A 19496-nucleotide genomic window follows, 5' to 3' on the forward strand; every position below is an offset into this window, starting at 1 on the left:
TGCCCAGTGACCAGGGGGTAGAACTGGATGTGGTGAGCAACAGCAATACTTGCAGAGTTCAGCACCGACAGTCACTCGCAAAATTGCATTCAACAACAGTGATGGACAAATACCCAGCATGAAGCTTATTGAAACTTTCTTCCCAGTGTGAACATGGTAGTGTGTCACAAGTGTAACATACTGTAAGGTTTCACTGCTAATGTATTGGGCACTCGGTAATCTTTCACTGCTGAGGTAATGGTTTCTCAGTAGCAGCAATGTTTAGGTTACGACTGGAGATAACAGTGTTTTGGAGTGTGAGGCTATCCAATGACAGAAATGTTGTTCTTTCTTGTGAGTCTGGAAGAGAGATTTTTGTGGTCTTTTGCCAGGGAGAGATAAGAAGATGTGAATGGAGAGAGTGGGCCCTTTTTCTTTTATTTTCATTTTCTTTACTAACCCTATAGTCAAAATAAGATTTAAAAGCCCAACCATTTGATCACATATTGTGAACTGTTTGTTGTTTCGGGGTACTGATTTGTAGCAGGGGACACATCACGCAGAATCCACCCAAATGAGATTTCTTAAGTTTGGCCAGGCTCGGAGTGGGTGGGGGCAATCACCCCCCATTATTAAGCTGATAGCTGAAGCGAGAGTTACATAACAGTCTGAGCAGGTGAACGACCCCTCGCCAATGTGACCTCGCTGATGTACCTTTAGTTTAGATGATTGAGTATATCCCTTCCCACAAACTGAGCAGGTGAATAGCCTCTACCCAGTGTGAACTGACTGGTGTCTCAGTAGGGTGGATGAATAAGTGAATCTCTTCCCACAGTCTAAGCAGGTAAACGGCTTCTCCCGAGTGTGAACTCGCTGATGTACCTTCAGTTGGGATGACTGAGTGAATCCGTTCCCACAGTCTGAGCAGTTGTACAGCCTCTCCCCAGTGTGAACTCGCTGATGTACCTTCAGTTCAGATGAGCAAGTGAATCCCTTCCCGCAGTCTGAGCAGGTGAATGGCCGTTCCGCAGTGTGAATTCGCTAGTGAAACATTAGGTCAGATGACTGAGTGAATCGCTTCTCACAGTCTGAGCAGGTGAACTACCTCTCCCCAGTGTGAACTGACTGGTGTCTCAGTAGGGTGTATGAGCAAGTGAATCCCTTCCCACAGTCTGAGCAGGTGAATGGCTGCTCCGCGGTGTGAAGTCGCTGATGTACCTTTAGTTGGGATGACTGAGTGAATCCCTTCCCACAGTCTGAGCAGCTGAATGGCTTCTCCCCAGTGTGAACTCGCTGATGTACCTTCAGTCAGATGAGCAAGTGAATCCCTTCCCCCAGACTGAGCAGGTGAATGGCCTCGCTCCAATGTGAACTCGCTGATGTACCCTCAGATGAGATGACTGAGTGAATCCCTTCCCACAGACTGAGCAAGTGAATGGCCTCTCCCCAGTGTGTACTCGCTGGTGTATCTGGAGATCAGATGATTGAGTGAATTCCTTCCCACAGTCTGAGCAGGTGAATGCCCTCTCTCCAGTGTGAACTGACTGGTGTCTCAATAACTGAGTTGACAAAGTGAATACTTTCCCACATTCTGAGCAGGTGAATGGCCTGTCCCCAGTGTGAACTCGCTGAAGTATCTTCAGGTGAGATGAGAAAGTGAATCCTTTCCCACAGTCTGAGCAGGTGACCAGCCATTCCCCACTGTGAACTGACTGGTGTGCTAATAGATGGGATGACTGTGTGAAACCCTTCCCGCAGTCTGAGCAGGTGAACAGCCTCTCCCCAGTGTGAACTCGCTGATGTACCTTCAGGTTAGATGATCGAGTGAATCCCTTCCCACAGTCTGAACAGGAGAAAGACCTGTCTCCAGTGTGAACTTGCAGATGTATCTTCAGTTGGGGTGACTGAGTGAATCCCTTCGCACAGACTGAGCAGGAGAATGGCCTCTCTCCAGTGTGAACTCGCTGATGTACCCTCGGATGAGATGACTGAGTGAATCCCTTCCCACAGACTGAGCAAGTGAATGGCCTCTCCCCAGTGTGTACTCGCTGGTGTATCTGGAGATCAGATGATTGAGTGAATTCCTTCCCACAGTCTGAGCAGGTGAATGCCCTCTCTCCAGTGTGAACTGACTGGTGCCTCAATAACTGAGTTGACAAAGTGAATCCTTTCCCACATTCTGAGCAGGTGAATGGCCTGTCCCCAGTGTGAACTCGCTGATGTATCTTCAGGTGAGATGAGAAAGTGAATCCTTTCCCACAGTCTGAGCAGGTGACCAGCCATTCCCCACTGTGAACTGACTGGTGTGCTAATAGATGGGATGACTGTGTGAAACCCTTCCCGCAGTCTAAGCAGGTGAACAGCCTCTCCCCAGTGTGAACTCGCTGATGTACCTTCAGGTTAGATGATCGAGTGAATCCCTTCCCACAGTCTGAACAGGTGAAAGGCCTGTCTCCAGTGTGAACTTGCAGATGTATCTTCATTTGGGGTGACTGAGTGAATCCCTCCCCACAGACTGAGCAAGTGAACGGCCTCTCCCCAGTGTGAACTCGCTGATGTATCTTCAGTTGGGATGAGCAAGTGAATCCCTTCCCACAGTCCGAGCAGGTGAATGGCCTCTCCCCAGTGCGAACTCGCTGGTGAGCCATTAGGTCAGATGACTGAGTGAATCCTTCCCCACAAATTCAGCAGCTGACCAGCCTCTGCCCAATGTGAACTGACTGGTGTGTCCACAGGTAGGAAGACCAGCTGAATCCCTTCTCACACACAGAATAGGTCAATGGCCTTGCCCAGTGTGAACGTGTTGATGTACTTTCAGTTGAGATGACCGAGTGAATCCATTCCCCCAGTCTGAGCAGGTGAATGCCCTCTCTCCAGTGTGAACTGACTGGTGTCTCAATAACTGAGTTGACAAAGTGAATCCTTTCCCACATTCTGAGCAGGTGAATGGCCTGTCCCCAGTGTGAACTCGCTGATGTATCTTCAGGTGAGATGAGAAAGTGAATCCTTTCCCACAGTCTGAGCAGGTGACCAGCCATTCCCCACTGTGAACTGACTGGTGTGCTAATAGATGGGATGACTGTGTGAAACCCTTCCCGCAGTCTAAGCAGGTGAACAGCCTCTCCCCAGTGTGAACTCGCTGATGTACCTTCAGGTTAGATGATCGAGTGAATCCCTTCCCACAGTCTGAACAGGTGAAAGGCCTGTCTCCAGTGTGAACTTGCAGATGTATCTTCATTTGGGGTGACTGAGTGAATCCCTCCCCACAGACTGAGCAAGTGAACGGCCTCTCCCCAGTGCGAACTCGCTGATGTACCTTCAGTTGGGATGAGCAAGTGAATCCCTTCCCACAGTCCGAGCAGGTGAATGGCCTCTCCCCAGTGTGAACTCGCAGATGTATCTTCAATTGGGATGACTGAGTGAATCCCTTCCCACAGACTAAGCAAGTGAACGGCCTCTCCCCAGTGTGAACTCGCTGATGTACCTTCAGTTGGGATGAGCAAGTGAATCCCTTCCCACAGTCCGAGCAGGTGAATGGCCTCTCCCCAGTGCGAACTCGCTGGTGAGCCATTAGGTCAGATGACTGAGTGAATCCTTCCCCACAAATTCAGCAGCTGACCAGCCTCTGCCCAATGTGAACTGACTGGTGTGTCCACAGGTAGGAAGACCAGCTGAATCCCTTCTCACACACAGAATAGGTCAATGGCCTTGCCCAGTGTGAACGTGTTGATGTACTTTCAGTTGAGATGACCGAGTGAATCCATTCCCACTGTCTGAGTAGGTGAATGGCCTTTCCCCTCTGTAAAATTACGGGTGTGCCAGTCGGTCAGGTGACTGAGTGAATCCCTCCTCACAGTCTGAGCAGGAAGGATGATCGAATGAATCCCTTGCTCCACTTATTAAATATCTGGATAGAGACAGCAAAACTGGCGTGTTGTCTTCGAGATTCCCAGAGACAACGTCCTTGTCATTTTAACCTGTAAAAAGATTTACAAAATCCATCAATGGGTGTCGGGCAACATTTAGGATGACATCATTTCTGCCATCACCAATCAGTGACCAGCCTCAGTTTGACTCTATCCATTGTTATTTTTCCCTGTTCCCACTGAGCTGCATAGATGCCTGGTCCCACAGGAACTGAAAAACTCTCGACGCACCAACCACTCTCTGTCTAAAAAATCTTAACCCTGACATCCCCTCGGTATGTCTTTCCAAGCACCTTAAAGCTATGCCCCTTCGTGTTAGCCATTTCAGCCCTGGGGGGAAAAATCTCTGGCTACCCACACTATCAATGTCCCTCATCATCTCATACACCACACAAAGGCTCCAAACATAAACAAGGAAATTATACATCACTTTGAGGATTTGTTAGAAGTATACAAAATTATGAGGGTATGGATAGGTACATGCAAGCAGTTTTTTTCCACTGTGGTTGTGCGGGATGCCAACCAGAGGACATGGGTAAGTGGGGAAGGTGAAAACTTAAAGGGAACATCTGGAAAAGATCTTCACTGAAATCGTTGTGAATGTGCAGAATGAGATGCCAGCACCAGTGGTGAATATGAGTTCGGTTTCACCTGTTACGTACCCGTGACACGGGTAATGGTCTTGTGATGGTGGAGTGATGTCATTTTCCCATCAGAAGAGGTCATGTGACAGGTTTTTTATTACAGGCTATATAAGGAGGACCCCTCCCTGTGAGGAGGGGCAGTTCGTGGCTAAATTTGCCATGCTGACTTCATGCCACTGCGTGATTTAATGTTATGATGCAGTTTAGTTGAAAGGTGGACTTTATTTAATGCCTAAAGTTTAAAAGGTCATTGCTAGCAGTTTCTTTATAATACTGCTAGTTGAGAATCAGTGGAGAGTGAAGATCGGAGTGCAGGAGTTAAGAGATCGAGGAAAGTCGATTTCAACAGTGAAACAGATTCGAACTTGTTTGATACTCATTCGGAAGGAATTCGTTGACTGTGCTCGTGTTAATCCCTGTGAAATAGCAGAAAGGATTGGGAACAGTCTTGTAAAGGAACGATCGGTGCCTTTAAGCTGTTTCATTTTTCATCTTCGTAAATTCTTCGTGGGAATAGTATAGTTCGACTGGAAATCGCAGCAACACAACGTGAAGGAGAATTTAAATCGTCTTACTAAATCTCTCCTTAAATGGACTGAAAACATTTTGAACTTTTGCAATACTACTTTGAAGAACTGTTTTTGCAACATCACTTTAAGAACTGTTTAAGCTTCATTGCTTTAAGAACTGTTTAAGCTGCCTCACAGCAGCTGACTTCCGGTTATATTAGTTGTTTGTTTACTTTTCGGTGTTTGTTTTTCAGTGTTTTAATAAACATTTTGTTTGTTATAAAAACCCTGCCTCACTCATATATTTATTGTTGCTGAATCCGTAACACACCATTTGAAAGAAGTTTGGATGGGAGCCTGGATGGCAGGGGTATGGAGGGCGATGGTCCCAGTTCAGGTAGTTGCATTAGACAGCTTCAGTGTTTTTTCAGCATTGACTAGATGGGCCAAATAGCCTGTTTCCGAACTGAACTTCTCAGTGATTCTATGACAAAGAAGCTGGCCAAGCTTGTTTGGAAGGGAAAAGGTAGGAGTGACAATGGAGCAGCAATGGCTGGAGTTTCTGGGATCAATTCAGGAGCTGAGAGATCGATACATCCCAAAGAAGTGAAAGCATTGGAAAGGCAAGAGGACACAACCATGGCTGAAATGAGAAGACAAAGCCAACATAAACGCAAAAGAGAGGACAAACAACAGAGCAAAAACTATTGGGAAGCTTTTAGAAACCTATAAAAGACGACAAAAAAAAGTCAGATGAGCAGATGGTAGGAATTCTGATATTGTACTCATTAATGAGTCTTGGTAGCACCCAGCATTCTGAGGTATTTAGAGGAACAAAATAGCTGGGGCCTCAATATCCCTTGAAAATGAAGGTACCCAGCAACAGTTACCTTTCAACTTTTATTGTGACAGGCACATACAAACTCGACACCCTCAAAATTTCACTTCTGAAAGCCTTCAACTTACCAGGTACTCCTTTGCCAGAAAACAGCCTGTCCCAAACCACACTTATCAGATCTTTTCTAATACCATCACAATGTGATGGTCCCTCCTGGCACCTGGCTGTCTTACTCAGGAATTGGGCCTTTAAAACCTCGTTTAGTTTCCAATCTATTCCCAGGTTCCAATAATTACGAACACCTACATTCAATCAACCAGTGTAGTATAAGAACCCTGTGACCACTACCAGAAGGTGCCAGTTCGTTGGTCGACTTGTGTACGAGTAACCTCACTCCATGGTGTTTAGGACTATCTGTTCAAAATCTAACCTTGTTCCTGAATTGTCTACCAAGACCAAGACTCCGGGTAAAACCCCCCTTGGAACCCTTCCCACGCTCGCTATGAGGGCAGTGGCTCCCTCCTCGGCCTCGGCGCCCGTGTTCAGCACTTGGGTTGAATCCACCACCAGGTCCTTGCAACAGAACGAGCTGGCCACGATGAACGCAGCAGACATGGATCCCGTACAAGAGGCCCTGACCAGCCAGGGCTACCTGTTGGGTGCTCACGACCAGCTACTTTGGGAGATCACAGACAACCTTCGGACACTAACCATGAATGTGCAGAAGGTGACTGAACAAACGGACTGTGTCTCCGCTTTTGCCTCCAGGACCCTCCAAGAACCCCAGCTGCCCAAACCGCACCACTCGGGATGGCTTTGCCCCCGGAGTCCGCAAACCCATCCCCTCGAGAACCATCTGTGCCCGAGCCTGAACCCTACGCCGGGGACCTAGGCAGGTGCCGGGCCTTCCTGCTACAATGCTCCCTGGTTTTCGAGCTGCAGCCACGTACCTACGCTTCCGACAAATCGAAGATTGTGTACATCATGGGGCTGCTACGAGGGGTTACCTCGGTTTGGGCAACCACGGTGTGCGATAACCGGCCGGAAGTTTGTTCCTCTTACTCCTCCTCTATTGCAGAAATGAGGAAGGTTTTCCAACAATCCATTCGCGGCAAGGATGCCGCAAGACGGCTGCTTACTCTTCGCCAGGCTTCCCGAAGAGCAGCCAAGTATTCCGTTGACATTGGCCGCAGACTCCGGGTGGAATGACGAGGCCCTACGAGAGGTGTTTCGACAGGGCCTCTCAGATCAGATAAAGGATGAGTTGGTCGCGAGGGATGTCATGGACGGTCTGGACTCTCTGATCTTGCTAGCCATCGGATTAGATTATCGAACGTTTGAGAGAGAAGAACGGTTACCCCGTTCCTCGGACAACCCCACCATCCACCTTAACTTCTCCAACCTGCCCTAACCTCTTTCCCCCTGCCATTCCTCGTAGAGCTCCCATTCCTACGGTTCTGGCGGGTGCGAAGACACTCCCCTCAGCCTCCCAGATTCGGATGCAGTTTCCAGCAACCATGGACAACCATGCACCTATCAACAGTCCCTATCCCTATCCGCTTTGGTGGATTCCGGTGCTGAGGGCAACCTGCTGGACGAAGAGATAGCCACCAATGCCGGAATACCCCGCGAGCCGTTAACCACCCCCTGGAGGCCTGGGCCCTGGATGGAAAACTGCTGGCTTGGGTGACCCATAGTACACCACCCCTGCCCTTAATTTCTATCCGGCCACCATCGGGAGGAAGTACCGATTCAGCCTCATTCAATCACCTCAAGCCCCGGTACTCCTAGGATACCCGTGGCTGAACCAACACAATCCGCATATTGAAAGGTCTACCAGGAGCAGATCCGAAGGGAGCCCATCCTGCCATACCAACTGTCTGCGGTCGGCCCTGTCTCCCAGAGAAGCTGCCATGACACCATCTGTTTTGGAACCCCTTGACTTGTCCCGCATCCCCAAGGAGTACCATGACTTAGGTCAGGTGGTCAGTCAACAGCGTGCCCTTTCCCTGCCCCAGCAACGCCCATACGATTGTGCAATTGACCTTCTCCCCGGGGCCCCGCTACCCACCAGTCGCCTGTTTAACTTGCCCCGGCCAGAGAAGCAATCAGTGTAAGGTTACATAGTGAATCTATCATGGCGGGCATTATTTGATCCTCATCCTCCCCGTGGGGGGGGGGGGGCGCAGCGTTCTTCTTTGTGGGAAAGAAAGATGGCTCTCTCCAACCCTGAATCGACTACCGAGGCCTAAATCATATAACCATTAAGAGCAAGTACCTATCGCCTCTTGTAGGTTTTGCATTCAAGCCACTTCATGGAGCCACCATCTTCTCGAAGTTGGACCTCTGAAACACCTACCATTTGGTTCGGATAAGGGAGGGAGATGAGTGGAAGACGGCTTTCAATACCCCATTAGGCCACTTTGAGTACTTAGTTATGCCTTTCGGCCTCACCAATCCCCCCCCCCCCCACCGTTTTTCATGCCTTGATAAACGATGTACAAAGAGAGCTCATTAACTACTTGGTGTTTGTCTACCTGGAAGACATCCTGATCTTTTCCAGCAGGCCCCAGCAACACGTGCGCCTGGTCCATCAAGTCCTGAAGAGGCTGGGGAGAATAAATTATTCGTAAAGGTGGAGAAATGCGAATTCCACGTCCCCTCAGTCAGCTTCCTAGGTTATATCATCGAGAGGGGACAGGCGAGAGCTGCCTCCTGTGGTTTGCGAACTTCTATCGCCAGTTCATTAGAAACTACAGTCAGGTGGCGGCTCCCCCTTACGCGGCTTACCTAGCCTACCACACTGTTTTGCTGGGGCTCCGAAGTGGACTCAGCATTCACCAACCTGAAGGGGCGTTTCACTACTGCCCCCATCGTGGTTCATCCGGACCCATCCCGTCAATTCATCGTGGAGGTGGACGCCTCCGACTCTGGGTAGGAGCGGTCCTATCCCAAGTTCAGATGAAAAGCTTCACCCCTGCGCATTCTACTCTCGCTAACCTTGCCCAGCCGAGCGGAATTACGAGGTGGGGAATCGGGAACTACTGAGTCAAATTAGCACTGCAAGAATGGAGGCACTGGCTGGAGGGGGCAGAACTCGTTTGTGGTATGGACGGACCATAAGAACATGGAGTATATTAAGACCGCCAAGCAATTGAACTCCCATCAGGCCCGTTGGTCATTGTTTTCTGGACGATTCCAGTTTATCCTCACGTACCGTCCAGGATCCAAGAACAGGAAGCCAGACGCGTTATCCCGCCAGCATGACTCCAAGGAGAACATTTCCAGTCCCGAGATTATCCTCCCTCCAACCTGCCTGGTGGCCACCCTCTCTTGAGAGATTGAGGTGAAAGTAAGAGAAGCCCAGCGGGACGTCCCCAATCCTGGAAGTGAACATGGCGATCGCCTGTACATGTCCGCCTCTGTCAAGCCCCAGGTCCTCCAATGGGGGCACATCCTGGTTTGCCTGCCACCCTGGGAGTGATCGGACCCTGGCTCTCTTGAGGAGGTACTTTTGGGGGCCGTCCATGGAGAGGTACACCCACACTTATGTCTCGGCACGTCCCATCTGACGACATCTTCCCCAGTTTCTGACCACCCAATGGTGACAGTTAATCTGGATTCCACTGCGTTTGAACCCCTTCTGGTAGTGGCCAACTATCACCTGACTCTGTATCACGACCCTATGGGGTGCACAGCTGAGGTATGCCAATACTATGCACCCCTCGAGGACCGTTAGTTCCCAGTCACGGTGATTGGAGAGGCTAAAGGAGGAGAGGGCAGTGCATTTCTGGCCAAAGTACCGGATTTCCTTTGGCGACAGAGAGGACTTGTGGTTCCCCATACCCCCATTTGGGTTTGTCCTGGGTTCAAGCCAAAGAGCACAGGGTTCCTCACTTAAACCTTGACAAAACAGGGGTTCCATTCAAGCAACCTTCCGTGACTTAAGCAGAACGAGTTTGCCCGAAATGTGGGAGGTATGTACTTTTCAGTGGGACGCCTCTGAGTTCAAACTGTGGTCCCCGATGGGGTGCCAGAAAGACCCTGACCTAAGCTTTTGGATCCCCCCAGCGGGACAGGTTTGTTCCTAAACAGTTTTAACCAATATTGGTTGATAACATACATAACTATATGCATCTGGGAAAGGAGGGAATTGTTGGTAAACTGTACCCTGCACACCTTGTCCGACTCCCTCGACAGGTGGACCTTTCTCGTGTCTGCAAGTTGATTTTATTGAATTGCCTAGAGGAAATTGCTATAGATACTGCTTAGTTATTATAGATGTGTTCAGCAGATGAAGCTATTCCAACCACCAATAATACTGCTATGACTGTTGATAAGGTATCATTACGGGAAATAACTCCCAGGTACAGCCTGCCACAGATGTTGAGCTCTGACAATGGCCCATGCTTTGTGGCAAAAGTAAATGGATATATGTAACAAACTAGCTATCAAGCAACAATTCCACTGTGTACACCACCCATGGGCCACTGGCATAGTGGAAAGAGCCAATGGCACTCTGAGGAGTAAATTAGTCAAACCAACAGCGGAGACTGGACTCACTTGGTTGAAAGTCGTATTGCTAGCCTATTCTACATGAGGGTTACCCCATAGGGGAAAAGAGGGCTGTCACCAGCTGAAATCATGTATGGATGGCTCATGAGAACACCCTGGTGACTTGTGTACCTTGCTCACAGAAAGTCTGCCAGCAAAATTGGATTTGCATACGCTAGGGGAATCGATGGGGAAATATATATGCCAACCAACCAAAATTCTCCAAGCATTACATTCACAGGTACAACAGGCTTACAAGGAAGAGAACTACCCCACACAGAGGAGTGACTATCCCACCAGAGATCCTGGGAACATTGTTCTGATCAAGAACTGGGATTGTGGGAAACTCGGACCTCGGTAGAGACAACCATATCAGGTGATACTGACCACTCCACGAAGAGCAATCACAGTGGATACATTGAACAGACTACAAATGTGTTACTGAAGAAACTGAGTAGAAGGACTCTCTTGGACTAAAGGAAAATGTATTGGTTGACAGTGGTGTTTGTGTTTATGTCATTGAGAGGGCTCCCCCCAGCTTCCGGGGGCCCCCATGTTAACATTTTTCTGTCACTCTACCACACCTCTGCCAAAAATGTAGAACTAGTGGCCTGCTGGGTTTGTGTCAAAATTCTACAGCATGGTAAATCTATGATTCCAATGACAGTAATCCCGCTCAAACAGAGTGAGGAACTCTCAGCCTGGGATTTCTCAAATAACACCCGGGGAAGTGAGATTAGGAATTGTGGTTCAGTCAGCGAAGACTGTGGCTATCAGTGTTCTGAGGGATGGTATCTTAGGCCCCCATCAAACGGAACTTCCTAGACTGGGAAACATGCATCTTGACCATACTTGCAGGTGCCCAGTAGCGGAGCGGAATAACTGAGACTGAGTGATTTTGGATGATCACTTTTCTCTCCTGTGGAGTAGCCAGGAATTCACCAGATATAATTAATTTGGCAACAACACTTGAGGAGCTGGCCACAATACTGCAGAGGCTCTGACAGAAACACAGACCCAAGTAACAGAAAATTCCACTGAAATGAGTGCAATCCAGCAAACAGTCCTACAGAATCATTTGGCTTTAGATTGTATCCTCACTGAGAAAGGGGGAACCTGTGCTATTAGTGACAGAATGCTGCACCTATATCCCTGATGAGTCTACCAACATTATATCCCTTTCCGAGCACACTGCCAGGGAGATTGACAGCATCAAGAAAGTAGGGCAGGATGTACATGTGTTAACCGAAGGGTTGAAGACCTGTTAGGTAATATGTCGGCCATGATATTGCATTATGGCCCAATAGTTGTACATAATGATAAAAAGGAAGGAATGATAATGTTAAGGGTTAACACTTTGCTAAACAAGAGCAGCCTATTTTTCTGAAAGAAACTGCTGATGATCAACAGATGTGCTAAGCCAAGCTGAGCCGTATTTCTTCTTGAGGGAAGCTCAACAGGGCTTCAAGATGCTTATCTCCTTGTGCACTCATGCATAGAGATAGGACAGCTGCAGTCTGGTCTGTGTGTGTAAGCCATTATGACTATTTTGTAAATTGTCTTTAGGGGCTGTCATGCAGTAAATCACATTGGCTCCAGCCTGTCTTGCTTTGGGAGTATCTGGATGGATATATCTGTGGTGTAAAGGGAATTGTTAGTCAGTTAGTGGATTGAGCGGTAACAGTCATAGATTCTTCCTGTTTTAGCGACTAACTGAGTAAGGCCTGGGTGCTTGGAGTAAAGAGTTTGTACTGTTACGCCTGTGCCCCAACTCTGAGGGGTCGAAGGGTACAAAATAGCCCCCTCCCTTTTGAGAATCGCAAGATTGCTATTGTCAGGTCAGGAGACCCAGGAAATGAGAGAGAGACACAGAATCCACAGGGGGTTTGGAATGTCCTGGCCCCTCAACGATACAAAGCCACGAGTTACGGCCATTGTCTCTTGGAGACGGAATTGTGTATTGAGCACTGTGCTATTCATCGACGTCATCAAGGAATGAGCAACGTGGGCTGGTTGGGGGGGGGGGGATGGCATCCTCCCAACCTGATTGACATCTGAGACCCGTGAGTAAGGATCAAAAAGGGTCTGGGGAACAACACCTTTGAGACGCTCCAGGAGAAATGCTAGAAATCCCGTGACAGCGTTTAATAGCGACAGCCAGTGGAGGGCCCACGTGTGTCCTTTCCCGTTGCCCGGGATTGAGGCCCCACCACGGAAAATGGCTTACCTAAGGAAGAGATCACCACCGACGACATTTTCGAAGGATCGACATCATAAAAATGAAAACGGGCAAGTTCTAAACCTCTGTCTCTCCCTCCAACCAAAAGTTGCAGCTTGAATGAACTTGAGTGACTTTTATATTTCCATCGGACAATACATTATCCCCTAGACAACGATAGAGCTATTTCTTCTGCTTATTATTATTATTACACCCATGCTTTTAGATTTAGTATTGATGACGTATATTATCTGTATGTTTGCATTGATACTATTTTTTGTGTATTTTTATGAATAAATACTGTTTATTGATCAGACATCAGACTTCAACGGACCTCTCTATCTTTGCTGATAAGTGACCCAGTTACGGGGTACGTAACAGTACTTATACGGCTTCTGAGTGACTTTATCCGGATTCGACTTCCACACAATAGGAGTGGTTTTAAAGGGCTGGGCTGTCAGAAGCACATTACCAGACCTGGAGTGATTGCAACGGGATCTGACAGGAATAACTGGTTCAGTTGGGCACATTCAGTCTCACTCCAACTATTCCCTACCTTCCATTTTACAGGCATGTAATGTCTAAATGAACAGTGTTTGAGTAAATGAGACTCACCAAACTTTCTTCTCACAGAATCACTGGAATCTCCGAGTCAGATGGGTTCTCTGCAGATGATGCTCTCAATCCTTGGGCTGGTTCACTTGTTGCTGTTCCCTCGTCTACAGTCGTGGTTTCCTTCCAGTTGGGGTATTTCTTCCAATAAATCTCTCACCCCAGGTCTAACTTTAGCATGAAAGATAATGAAGCACATTAACAATAAAAAGGAGAACCAAACATTTCTGCTTCATGTTACTAAGAGCAAAACTCACTGAAATGTAAACATTGAAGGCAGATATAATGATCCCAGTGAACAATCTTTTATTGTCCCTCACACGTCACAAAATGATATGGGATCAGTCATGGTAAGACATAAGACACAGGAACCGAATTAGGTGATTCGATTCATCTGGTCTGCCCCGCCACTCAACCATGGCTGATTTTTATTCCAACACCATATTCCTACCTTCCCATTGTGACCCTGAGTGACTTAGCAACCATCAATATATTAATCTCTCTCATAAACATACTAAAATGGCAGCCTCAACCATCATCTGCGGCAACAAATTCCACAGATCAGACATCCTTTGGCCAATTATTTTTCACATCTCAGTTTTAAAGTGAAACATCTTTATTCCGAGACTGTGCTGTAAGATCACAGATTCTCTGTCTAATGGAAACATCCTCTCCATGTCCACTGTTTCCAGTTTTTTCAGCATTCAGTAGGTTTATTTAACCATACATCCCTCCACCACCCTCACCATCCCTCTGAACACCATTGAGCACAGGTCCAGAACCATCAAATGCTCCGCATACATAAAGCCAATCATTGCTGAGATTAATCTTGCAAACCTTGTTAGCAACAACTGTACTGCACACATTTCCAGGAATAAGACACGAATTGGTACCAGGGTAATTTACAAGCAAAGCTGTGCTTTCTTCACTTTTCGACCATCACAGAACTAGCCATTTCCATTTCCAGGTTCAAAGAGGTCCATTTCAGGAAATATAAACCATTCCAGGGTGAATGTAATAAAAAGCGGGAATTACCAGAAACACTCAGCAGGTAAGGAACAGCTGTGGGGAGAGGAACAATCCTTGCAATTCAGATTAATAATGTTTCATGAGAATGGCTTCAAACATTTTCAGTTTTTAGTACATATGTCCAGTATCTTGAGTTTCTATTTGATTCCCACTGCCTGACAGCTTGATCCCCAACAGCATTTTACTTGGATCAAAAACTGTGAAATCCAACCTCACAGAGTCACTCAGCTGCACCTGCCACTTACCCACCCTGAAAGTCTCACACATCATCCTCACGTCTCAGACTGGGTAGAGAAATCCGGGATTTCCCCACAACCAATGTCCAGCTTCTCGAGATATCTTCTTCATTACAGAAGGACAAGCATCGAGCCCCATCTGTAGAAACACCAACCAAAGTCAAAGTCAAAACACCAACAGCTCCATATGCCTGGAATGCCGATCACAGGATTAGAGCCCAAGCACCAACTCTCCCAATACTCCTTGCTGCCAGTAAAATGCTATAGTGTGTCAGCCAGTCACTGTTCATAAACTAGCACCTCCAGACCAATGCACAACCCAACTGGCACCGGATTACCCTCTGGCATTGCAGCTAAAAAAAACCGATTCTGGAAATAACTCAGCAAGGCCAAAGGTGCAAAAGAACACTTCACAATGAAGACAAAGGTTAAAAGAAAGATTGCTGATATCTAACATTGCAGAGGTGGGATACAGGGTGGACTGAGGTTGACCCAGATGGTTGATGTATATCACTGAAGTGGGAGTGAGGAGACTGGACAGAGGTTGAACAAGATGGGCAGGGAATGAGCAGATGGTACCAGGTGGGAGAAGTGATCAAGGATAATCACTGATGATCCTCCAGCAATACACAGATACTGAATTAACAGCATACACGACCGTATAGAAGATTCTAAAATGACTAAGTTAGAACAAACAACAAGAACTTCACCATATATATTTGGACCCTCACCACATTTTTATCAACAAACCATAGAAACTTTCCCATCTGGACAGTTCGAGTTTTGCATGGTAACTGCTCTGCCCGTGACTGCGAGGAACTGCAGAGACCTTTGGATACAGATCAGCACAACACAGAAATCATTCGCCCCCCTCGGCCTCCCAGTCCCTCAGTAAAGCAGGCAGTGAAATCAAAGATCCCCACAACCTGGGACATTCTTCCTTCTCACCCACCACAGTTGGGGAGATTCAACAGCCATAAAGCTGAAGGAAGCGAGGTGAGTTAAGTGAAGTTAACGGGACTCAGTGGCCAACATCAGATGTCCCAACACAAGACAGAGGAAGCATCACCACCCATCCGGGGACAGTACGAACAGTACGTGATCTTGCATCACAAAGCCAGATCTGCAGTAAAAAGCCTCAAGTGACCTGCTGGCAGGACTTCCTTTTCAATTCTGTGGAAATAGACAGCCTGGTGTCCTGGTTTGGATCACTGAATGCAGATGAAGAGAAGTCTACACATTTTTGAGGAGCCCGTGTAACTGGGTACTAAATGAGTAATTGGCCCTCAGTTCAGGGCTTACGGCCAACACCAGATCTCCCTGCTCCGGATCGGTCTCAATACTCACCGATGGGAAATTGATGTCTTCGGCCCGCAGACAGTGATCCCGACCCGGGAGGTGAGGACACTTTCCCGATCCCATATAATAATCTACTTCAGCACTGACCAGAAAGGAAAACACCAATCATCCAGAGACAGTGATCATGCACAAATAGATTTCAAACATTTACGGGCAAATTGTACTCTGTTTACAGTAGATTACCTCTGAACTCTCTGAATATGTCTCTCAGAATCAGAATCAGGTTTATTATCACCAGCATGAAATGTGTTAACTTTGCAGCAGCAGTTCAATGCAATGCATAATTCAGAAGAGAACGCAAAATAAAAGAATAAAAATAAATAAATAACTAAATCAGTTAGAGTATACGTATATCTGGGACACTTGATCATCGTTATTTTTATAAATCACCTAGATGAGGAAGTGAGGAATGGTTAGTAAATCTGCTGACGACACAAAGGTTGGGGGTGTTGTGGACAGTGTTGAAGGCTGTCAGAGGTTACAGCTGGGCTGAGAACTGGCAAATGGAGTTCAAACCAGTTAAGTGTAAAGTGATTCATTTTGTTAAGTCAAACATGATGGCAGAATATAGCATCAATAATAAGACTTGGCAGTGCAGAGGATCAGAGGGATCTTGGGGTCTCAGTCCATAGGACACTCAACGCTGCTACGCAGGTTGACACTGTGGTTAAGTCGGTATACAGTGTGTCAACCTTCATCAATTGTGGGATAGAATTCAGGAGCTGAGAGGTAAAGTCGCAACTATATAGGACCCTTGTCACACCCCACTGTGCTCAGTTCTGGTCGCCTCACTACAGGAATGATGTGGAAGCCTTCGAAAGGGTGCAGAGATTTACAAGGATGTTGCCTGGATTGGGGAGCATGCCTGATGGAAAAATGTTGAGTAAACTCGACCTATTCTCCTTGGAGCAACAGAGGATGAGAGGTGACCTGACAGAAGTGCATAAGATAATGAATGGTAATGATCGTGTGGAAATTCAAGGGCTTTTACCTAGGGCTGAAATTGTTGCCACAAGAGGGCACAGGTTTAAGATGTTGGGAAGTAGGTACAGAGGGATTTCAGGGAAAAGTCTTTTACTCAGAGAGTGGTGAGTGTGTGGAATGGGCTGCCGGCAACGGTGGTCGAGGCGGATATGATAGGGTCTTTTAAGAGACTTTTGGATAGGTACCTGGAGACATCAGAGAAAAAAAAGAGAAAAGCTAGGTTAGAAAACTAGAGGGCTACTGGTAACCTTAGAAATTTCCAAAGTCAGGACATGTCGGCACAACTTTGTGGGCCAAAGTGCCTGTATTGTGCTGTAGGTTTTCTATGTTTCGGTGAATAGATTAAAAATTATGCAAGAAACAGAAATCTATATATTTTAAAAGTGAGGTAGTATTTAGGGGTTCAATGTCCATTTAGCTATTGGATGGCAGAGGAGAAGAAACAGTTCCTGAATCACTGAGTGTGTGCCTTCAAGCTTCTGTACCTCTCTATCTGATAGTAACATTAAGAAAAGGGCAAACCCTGGGTGCTGGAGGGCCTTAATAATGGACGCTGCCTTTCTCATCCTCTGGTAATCTTATAAACCCAGTGTCACCCCTGCCGGCACGGCTCCAGAGAAAACAACAAAATTTTGTCCAACCTCTTATTATATCTCATGCCCTCTAATCCAGGCAATATCCTGGTAAACCACTACTGTATCCTCTCCAAAGCCCCGACATCCTGCCGAGAATGAGGGCGACCAGAACGGTATGAAACACTCCAGATGTCGTCTAACTAGTTTTATAAAGCTGCAACACAACTTCCCGACTTTTGAACTCAAATGCATCAACTGATAAAGACAACCACGCCATTTGCCTTCTTAACCATCCGATCAATCTGTGCAGTCTCTTTCAGGGAGCGATGAACTTGGAGTCTACGATCCCTCTGTCCATCAACACTGTTCAGGGTTTTGCATTTAACAGTGTACTGTCTCATACATTCGACCTACCGAGCTGCCAAGATGATCATCACTAACCAAATCTCACTGAGTTCTCTCAGATCCTGCTGAATTTGTTGTCAAGTGCACAAGTACGGAGAAACACTGACTTGTAGTAGCATCACAAGCAAGAACCTTCAGATAACACAGGGAACATAAATCATGTAATTCTCGGTCAGTAACAATATAGAGACATGTTTTACCTCATCATGCTGATCGGACCAGAACAACAGGAGCTGAGCGGTGGCTCAACTCAGACGGTTCGTTGTGAAGGTCTGACAACCCGGACCGACCCCGGCAGATTCTGTGAAGGAAGCCAGGCCAGGCCGCCTGTTCGGGAAGGTTCATCACCTCCCCCTTCGCCTTGTGCTTCACTCCCGCCCCCCCCCCCCACCTTTTATTCTCCAGTCCTGCCGAACGGTTTCGGCCGGTAACGTTTACTGTACTATTTTCCTAGCTGTTAACCGGCCGGCTGAGTTGCTCCAGCATTTTGTGCCCGTTGCTCGCATTTCCCGCATCTGCAGATTTTCTCCTGTTTGAGTTTAACTCACTACCCACCGTCAGACCTCTCCGCTCGGGACCGGCTTCAGTACTCACCGAAGGGAAATTGCTGGTGTTGCCCCGCAGAGAATAATCCGTCCCGGCTCGCCGCCCCAGGAGGGAGGACCCCTCCCGATCCCGATCCCTCCGCCGACCCGATTCCACAAAGGACGATAAAACACAGGGCCAATCCCGGACTGAGCATGCGCGATGTGTATAACGCGTCATCGGGCGGTGGGCGGGGCCTCGGAAACAAACCCGTTGGTGCTGCCCATCCGCGGTAAAACGGGATCACGTGACTTTAGGTCTCCCACGTGGCCCTATCTCTGCTTCTCTGTCCTCACACGCTGCCCGACCCACTGCCACATTTCCCACATTATTTCATTATTTCCCTATATTATTTTCATATTTACACCAGGTACGTATTTAGCTTTTCCATCCATATTTCCCCGATCCCTTTCCCTCCACCCCCAGGTCACAGAGTTCTCAGAGTTAGAGTTTCGATTCCCATCCCGGTCAAACACACAATTCAGACCCACACAGGAAATGTGCAGGTTTCATTTAAATCAGTCTATGTTTATAAACACTAATTACTGTTCACATTCCTCTGGTCTCACTGGACAGGAACACTGAAACATCAAGTGAGAAACAGGTGGGCCATTCAGCCCCTCTAACCCTCAACAAGATGGCGGCTGGTCTTCCATCTCAGCCACATGTTTCTGCGCGATCCTCATTTCCTCGATCTCTTAGGTCTCCACACATCTGCCGGCCTCTGTTTTATGTGAGGACGATCACTGAGTCTTCAGCGCCCTCTGTGGTGGGGATTTACATTTACCACCCTCAGCGTGGAGACATTTTCCCTCATCTCAGTCCCGGTCAGTCCACCCCAATTTTAAGAGACTGGGATCCCTGGTTCAACCGGTAATGATGTTGTGCTTTTCAATGTGTTCACCTCTCAGTCTTCGATTTTCTAAAATAAATCATTCTTCATATGATTATCCACAACACCAGGGGTCAGTCTGTGAATCTTCATTGCACTCTCTATAACAAATACTCTCTGAACACTTTGCTAATCCTCTATGGAATTAATT

The 19496-nt window shown here is 47.4% G+C and overlaps 1 protein-coding gene across 1 annotated transcript; it reads right to left on the reverse strand.

Annotated features, from left to right (window-relative positions):
• Window positions 1–2624: 2624 nt before the first annotated feature.
• Window positions 2625–13298, reverse strand: LOC132387773 (gastrula zinc finger protein XlCGF49.1-like). Its single transcript, XM_059960138.1, has 2 exons — window positions 13284–13298; window positions 2625–3956 (listed from the first exon to the last, which is right to left on the reverse strand). The coding sequence occupies exon 2, from the start codon at window positions 3548–3550 to the stop codon at window positions 2756–2758; it is 795 nt and encodes a 264-aa protein (XP_059816121.1). The 5' UTR covers window positions 3551–3956; window positions 13284–13298; the 3' UTR covers window positions 2625–2755.
• Window positions 13299–19496: the final 6198 nt, after the last annotated feature.

The sequence above is a fragment of the Hypanus sabinus genome, unplaced genomic scaffold, assembly GCF_030144855.1.
Source record: "Hypanus sabinus isolate sHypSab1 unplaced genomic scaffold, sHypSab1.hap1 scaffold_220, whole genome shotgun sequence".
Classification (NCBI taxonomy): Eukaryota; Metazoa; Chordata; class Chondrichthyes; order Myliobatiformes; family Dasyatidae; genus Hypanus; species Hypanus sabinus.

Bases quoted from the DNA above. Each gene is read 5' to 3' on its own strand.
- LOC132387773 (XM_059960138.1), bottom strand. From the start codon at position 3,550: ATGGCTCACCAGCGAGTTCGCACTGGGGAGAGGCCATTCACCTGCTCG.